The 7,486-nt window shown below is 42.3% G+C and overlaps 1 protein-coding gene across 1 annotated transcript; it reads left to right on the forward strand.

Moving 5' to 3' along the window:
* Window positions 1-231: 231 nt before the first annotated feature.
* Window positions 232-7,277, forward strand: TEFM (transcription elongation factor, mitochondrial). Its single transcript, XM_017890934.1, has 4 exons — window positions 232-332; window positions 1,899-2,362; window positions 5,719-5,871; window positions 6,645-7,277. The coding sequence occupies exons 1-4, from the start codon at window positions 302-304 to the stop codon at window positions 7,071-7,073; spliced, it is 1,077 nt and encodes a 358-aa protein (XP_017746423.1). The 5' UTR covers window positions 232-301; the 3' UTR covers window positions 7,074-7,277.
* The last annotated feature ends 209 nt before the right edge of the window (window positions 7,278-7,486 follow it).

A 7,486-nucleotide genomic window follows, 5' to 3' on the forward strand; every position in this document is an offset into this window, starting at 1 on the left:
TCGGCCCAGCGGCTCTCAAGAGTCGGTAGGGGCAAGAACGTTTCCCCGGTGCAGTGGAAGAAGACTGCGGGCCAGCCAGGGACTCGGGATCCGCGGCCAGGGCCTCGGCAGGCGCCCGCTCGGAAGCCGGCAGCCCAGACGCGGACGACCCACTGCTCAGCGGGACACACCTCCGGCCTTGCTCCGGAACGCCGCTTGGACAACAACCTTTCCGCCGAGTGCAGGCCGAGCGCTTTTGGGCGCAGCACGCAGGAACCGGAAGTCAATGGAGGAAGACCGGACCTACTGACTCAATTTGGAGATGTGCGGCCCGACCCTCTTCATGGCGGGAGGTAGGGTGCTTGGAACACTGGGGTAGTTTTCTGTCTGTCAGTAGCCTCTGACCCTAGAGCCTAATGGAATAGGGCTGGAGGTATTCTGGAGGAACCTGGAGTGTTTCCTTCCTCTTGTCCCTCATGTCTTAGAGTGTTTCCTTCCTCATGTCCCTTGTTCAGGCCCCTCTCTTGGAGCCCCAGCCTAGTTGACGGGGCAGTTTTCGGAACATTTGTGCTTCCCTGGCCTCAGGGTCCACGGGTGGCTCCTCAGAGTGGGCGGATGGTTCAGATTCTCATAGCTGCTTGCTTACCTCTGGCCGCATTACTTTCCTGTGGCTGCGATGTTAGAGTGACTTCCCACTGGTTTTACAAAGTTATGCATTGTATGGTGTTTCTCATACTTGCAAAAATGTCATGGTAGAAATCTTGAAAAGTGTACTGAAGAAAATAAAACTGCCCTTAAATCTACCACTTAGCTGAAACATTTCTTATAAACGTATACAATTTAATTTTATTCAGTTCCACCAGATGAGATACTAAAATGTGAAAATGGAAGTGAAGACAAACCTTTTTTTTTTTTTTTGAAACAAGAGTTTCACTTATATTGCCCAAACTGGAGTGCAATGGTGCGATCTCGGCTCACCACAACCTCCGCCTTCCGGATTAAAGCGATTCTCCTGCCTCAGCCTCCCGAGTAGCTGGGATTACAGGCATGTGCCACCACACCCGGCTAATTTTGTATGTTTAGTAGAGTCAGGGTTTCTCCATGTTGGTCAGGCTGGTCTCAAACTCCCGACCTCAGGTGATCCTCCCACCTCGGCCTCCCAAAGTGCTGGGATTATAGGCGTGAGCCACCATGCCCGGCCTAAGACAAACCTTAACAGGAAATATTAGTTACAAAAAGATTCCTCNAAGAGTTTCACTTATATTGCCCAAACTGGAGTGCAATGGTGCGATCTCGGCTCACCACAACCTCCGCCTTCCGGATTAAAGCGATTCTCCTGCCTCAGCCTCCCGAGTAGCTGGGATTACAGGCATGTGCCACCACACCCGGCTAATTTTGTATGTTTAGTAGAGTCAGGGTTTCTCCATGTTGGTCAGGCTGGTCTCAAACTCCCGACCTCAGGTGATCCTCCCACCTCGGCCTCCCAAAGTGCTGGGATTATAGGCGTGAGCCACCATGCCCGGCCTAAGACAAACCTTAACAGGAAATATTAGTTACAAAAGATTCCTCTAAATTAAAATATCAAAACGTTAAGCAGTTGGAATAATTATTTCAACTACCTTCTTCCTAATGGGTATAAAATACAGTTTTCTAGGTAGTAAAACTTCAGACTGATCCATAAAAATCGGGACATCTCTCGTAACTTGAAAACAACAAAAGCTGTATTTAAAACTATGTAATATAGTTTAAAAACTAATCCTCTTTTAAAGATGATTCTCCAGGACAGTTTAATATTGTCCTCTACTAGTTCTTAAATTCCGGGAAAGTTTTGTGACTTTGCAAAGTATCTAGTCAAGCTTGCAACTAACACTAAAGGAAGTAGGACATCCAACTTATATTTTGCTACATTTTCCTTTTAGAGAGGTGGAGATGCTTTCTGGCCCCGTCGAGGTCATCCGTGTTCCGGGTCTTAAATAATTCCTGCTGTCGGAAAAAATCCACTACACCTAAGAAAATTACTCCCAATGTTACTTTTTGTGATGAAAATGCAAAGGAGCCTGAAAATGCACTTGACAAGCTCTTCTCTTCAGAACAGCAGGCTTCCATCTTGCATGTGTTGAATACAGCATCTACTAAAGAACTTGAAGCTTTCAGATTTCTTCGTGGAAGAAGGTCCATCAATATCGTAAAGCACAGAGAAAACTTTGGGCCATTTCAGAATTTAGAGAGTTTAATGAATGTGCGCTTGTTTAAGTATAAAAGTACAGTTCAAGTTTGTAATTCCATACTTTGTCCAAAGACTAGAGGGGAAAAAAGAAAGTTACCGGAAAACCGGTTCCTGAGAAAGTTCCTCAAACCAGACATAGAAAGAGAAAGACTTAAGGTATATTCTTCATGTCTGCTATACTGCCTAATATTTGAGAACCTACTCTGGAAAGCAGTCTTCTGGGCATTGGGTTGGGAAGTGGCTAAGACAAGGTTCTTCAGGTTTAGTTGGCAAGTATATGATCACTACCAAATAATGAGATGTACAGATAGTAAATTGGCAGTTGAGAGGAGAGAAAACAATGGGCTGTGACTGTTGTGGAAAGTTTACTGGAAAAACTCAATTTAGATCTTAAAGGAGAGATCCTTTGGCTGGGAGAGGAGGGGATTCTAGGTAGAAAGAACAGTTAGTATTGAGAAGCATGTCTAGGCAAGGCTTATTTAAGAGGAGTGTCATTGAAGATACTAGGCTGTGTCTAAGGGTGATGTTGGGATTAATGAGAAATTAAGGAGCAAAGATGGGTTATGGCCATTCTAAAAGCAATTCTTTTTCCATTATCTTAAAAAAATAAGTACTACAAATATTTGACACAGCAATTTTTTTTTTTTTTTGAGACAGAGTCTTGCGCTGTCACCAGGCTGGAGTACAGTGGCACGATCTTGGCTCACGACAACCTCCACCTCCCAGGGACAAGCGATTCTCCTGCCTCAGCCTCCTGAGTAGCTGGGACTACAGGCACACGCCCCCACACCCAGCTAATTTTTGTATTTTTAGTAGGGACGGGGTTTCACCACGTTGGCCAGGATGGTCTCGATCTGTTGACCTTGTGATTCACCCACCTCGGGCTCCCAAAGTGCTGAGATTACAGGTGTGAGCCACTGCGCCTCAACACAGCATTCAAATATTAAACTTTAGAGGAACTCATGTCCTGTGTAACATTGCTTGATAATCATTATCTCATAAAAATCATAAGCACCATTTTTTTCTAGACCAGTGGCTCCCAGGTTTTTGAGGAATATGGGTACTTTTGAAAACCTGATGAAAGCTGTGGACCCTTTTCCCGTAGAAAAAGATATAGCACATATACACAGAATACTGCACAGTTTCAGAGGACTGGCAGATTCTGTTAAGTCCGCTCATGGACTCCAGGTAGAACTGCTGCAATTGATCTGGAACATATTTCAACCAAACTTTTCAGGGAGGATTCTCATCCAAAATCATGGCCAAAACTATTTATACCCAGATTATAGTGCAGTTGCATCTTATTTAGGGGGCTGTATTCTTAAGTCAGTTTTTATGGAGACATAAGTCATGCAGTAAAATCCTTTAAGAGAAAATCGATAGCCCACAAAGTATTGTGTGTAGTCTGGTTTAGTAATGCTTATGCACACTAAAGCTTGAGAGTCACTGAGCTAAAGAAAAGAACCAATAGGAAGTCTGTATTTTGGGCATCTATGCTATTTTGTCTTTAAGATATTTATCCAGTCCTTAGCAATGAAAGGGAGATGGGAATAGAACTAATTGTTCATGTTTATTTGCCTCTGTATCTATAGAACATATTAGTTTGTTAATATAACTAAGTGAGCCATGTTGGAGAAAGGTGATAGCATTGTACTTCATTGTCAGCCCATACTTGATAGGGAGCAAAATCTAAATATTCAATTACTTATATATCTCCTTGTAGAAGCCCTATAGGCAACCCAGGGCCGGGCGCGGTGGCTCAAGCCTGTAACCCCAGCACTTTGGGAGGCCGAGACGGGCGGATCACGAGGTCAGGAGATCGAGACCATCCTGGCTAATACGGTGAAACTCTGTCTCTACTTAAAATACAAAAAACTAGCTGGGCAACGAGGCGGGCGCCTGTAGTCCCAGCTACTCGGGAGGCTGAGGCAGGAGAATGGCGTAAACCCGGGAGGCGGAGCTTGCAGTGAGCTGAGATCCGGCCACTGCACTCCAGCCTGGGTGGCAGAGCAAGACTCCGTCTTAAAAAGAAAAAAAAAAAAAGAAGCCCTATAGGCAACCCAAACTTAATACATTAAAAACAAACCGAAACAAAACAAAAAAATGTCTTCCCACCTTCCCTAGGGTCATCTTCATCATTAATGATGCCATTCAGTCACTGATATAAAACTGGAATTATCTTAGACTCCTCATTAAACCTATGTATTAATTCTGTTCCCACTATCTGTTTCTTTTCCTTCTGTCATTGTCTTCAATTCTTAATACTTTCTCATGTTATAACACGTACCTAACACAGATCCCTACCTTTAGTTCCCTCCAGCCCATCTTTTACACCATCAGTGATTTTTCTGAAATGTAAATCTTATGTAATTCCTTAACATTCTGTTTTTTTAGTGGCCCCTGTAGCACTCAGGATAAAGCAGGTTACTTATGGTTACAGACACCTGCCTAGTCCTCTGCCTATTCGGTCTTTATTCTCCTGCCAGAGTTTGAGATGTCAAACAGCCTATCTTTCGCGACATCTGGGTGAAATAACTTCCCGTTCACCATCTCATTCTCCTAGTTCTCCAGCAAACCTTCCCTGATCACTTCTCTCTACAATAGTTTTATGGTGGCATTTCTTATAATGTACAGTTATGTTTGTTTCCTAGTATCTAGTGCAGACTCTGGCTACACTTGAGTTTGAATGCCTACTTTGGGCTAGGTGCTGAGATGAGTATAGTTTCTTTATCTATAAACTGCTGTTGGTTACCGTTTAATAATAATTACTCCTCGGTGGCTCACGCCCATAATCCCAGCACTTTGGGAGGCAGAGGCGGATGGATCACTTGAGGGCAGGAGTTCAAGACCAGCCTGGCCAACATGGTGAAACCCCGTCTCTACTAAACATACAAAAATTAGCTGGGTGTGGTGGCAGGTGCCTGTAATCCCAGCTACTCAGGAGGCTGAGGCAGAAGGATTGCTTGAATCTGGGAGGGGAATGTTGCAGTGAGCCAATTGTGCCACTGCACTCTACCCTGGGTGATAGAGTGAGACTCCATCTCAAAATAATAATAATTACTCCTGCATTTCTTTGATAATTCTCAGTTCATAAACTATAAGTTGATATTACATAAACTAGTTAGGCATTCTGAATTTGTAGATTATGTTTGCATTTGTAAAATGTTTACACTTCTGGCCGGGCACAGTGGTCCATGCCTGTAATCCTAGCACTTTGGGAGGCGAGGCAGGTGGATCATGAGGTCAGGAGATCGAGACTATCCTGGCTAACACGGTGAAACCCTGTCTCTACTAAAAATACAAAAAAATTTTAGCTGGGTGTGGTGGCAGGCGCCTATAGTCCCAGCTACCGGGAGGCTGAGGCAGGAGAATGGCATGAACCTAGGAGGCGGAGCTTGCAGTGAGCCAAGATCACGCCACTGCACTCCAGCCTGGGCGAGAGTGAGACTCCATCTCAAAAAAAGAAAAAAAAAAAAGTTTATACTTCTAATTAAACCAGTTTTTTCTTTTAGGCAGTTAATAGTATCATATCTATTGTTTTTGGTACTCGAAGAATTGCCTGGGCTCACCTCGATCGTAAATTGACAGTGCTGGACTGGCAGCAAAGTGACCGTTGGAGTTTAATGAAGGGAACATCATACTCATCATCAGTCTACTTAGAAGAGGTAAGGCAGTTGCACCTCCAGATTCCTACCTGCTAGAGTGTAGTTTAATCTTCTGGTCCCAAAAGGAAATGTAATAAAATAGTAAAGATGGGTTTTCTTCTGGTACTTGTTACTCACTTGTTCCTATTACGTTTTCCATCACCTTTGATATTTAAAAATTCAACCTTTAGTTAGTTCAAGAAATGCCTTATGTTTTTAAAGGCAGATACTGAGAAAATCAATGGTATTTCATTCTAAATGTTATAGAACATTATCACTCTTTTATTTATACAGCTTATTTTTCAAAATGCCATCACATTGTGTTATTTGAGTTTTCAAAACCTTGTGAAATGGGCAGGAATTATCACCTTGATCATACATATGAAATCTGTGGTTCAGTCAAGCATCTGATGTGATTAGTCAGTTGCAGACGTGATTGATTCTTGCTAGTTATTCTAACCCTATGCTCTATCCCAGAAAATGTTTGAAGGTTATAAGTTTTAAGTTGTCTAATCTTAAAGCCAATACAGATTTTAGAAATTATGAAGTCCATTGTACAGATCAAGAAACTGGTACTTAGGAGGACTAAACAGCTTAGCTGTTGTTGTGACACAACCATGACCAGAACCAGACTGCTCATAAAATGGCTTTTTCAGTTATTTCAAAATTGTCAATAGTGATACAGTATAAGTTAACTAATTATAATATTTTAAAATAGAAGTGGGACAGAGAGGGGACCAAACATAAAATGTAATAAATTATTTCTGCTCCTTTATTTTGCCTTCTTTTAAAAGATTTCCTCGATCATTTCAAAGATGCCTAAAGCAGATTTCTATGTTCTGGAAAAAACAGGACTTTCCATTCAAAACTCATCTCTGTTTCCAATACTGCTACATTTTCATATCATGGAAGCCATGCTGTATGTCTTATTGAATAAAACTTTTGCCCAGGATGGGCAGCATCAGGTGCTGAGCATGAATCGAAACGCAGTGGGGAAGCATTTTGAACTGATGGTTGGTGACTCCCGGACTAGTGGAAAAGAGCTCGTGAAGCAGTTTCTCTCTGATTCTGTACTGAAGGCGGATCCTCGGGTGTTCTTCCCATCAGATAAAATAGTCCGCTACAGACAGATGTTTTTATCTACTGAACTACAAAGAGTAGAAGAGCTTTATGATTCATTATTACAAGCTGTTGCCTTCTATGAATTAGCAGTGTTTGACTGAGCCTTAGAATTCTGAGGTTAATGTGCTACAGTTATATTAATGTATAATTATTAGCTCTAACGTAACACCAACTGTTGTGAACATCCATGTTATTGGAAAAGAACACATTTTGAGTGTATTTTAGATGTTTAAATTCTGACTTTTGGCTATTAAATGGTTTACACAATAAGCCAAGACCAAATCAATAAACATTTTATGAGATTCTGTGCCTTTCAGGTTAATGTGTTAAACAGTAAGATGGGGCTTGGTGCAGTGGCTTATGCCGATAATCCCAGCACTGTGGGAGGCTGAGACAGGAGGACTGCTTGTGCCCAGGAGCTCAAGAGCAGCTTGGGTAACATAGCAAGATCACAAATTTTTAAAAATTTTTCATTAAAAAAAGAAACAGATGCCAAATTCACAAAACAAGAAAC

Source organism: Rhinopithecus bieti, unplaced genomic scaffold, assembly GCF_001698545.2.
Source record: "Rhinopithecus bieti isolate Rb0 unplaced genomic scaffold, ASM169854v2 scaffold_19652, whole genome shotgun sequence".
Taxonomy (NCBI): domain Eukaryota; kingdom Metazoa; phylum Chordata; class Mammalia; order Primates; family Cercopithecidae; genus Rhinopithecus; species Rhinopithecus bieti.

Excerpts from the sequence above, each read along its gene's own strand:
- TEFM (XM_017890934.1), top strand. The coding sequence starts at position 302 with ATGTGCGGCCCGACCCTCTTCATGGCGGGAG. Across the intron at positions 2,363-5,718 it reads TAGAAAGAGAAAGACTTAAG|GCAGTTAATAGTATCATATC; the intron begins GTATATTCTTCA and ends TTTTTCTTTTAG. Across the intron at positions 5,872-6,644 it reads CATCAGTCTACTTAGAAGAG|ATTTCCTCGATCATTTCAAA; the intron begins GTAAGGCAGTTG and ends TTCTTTTAAAAG.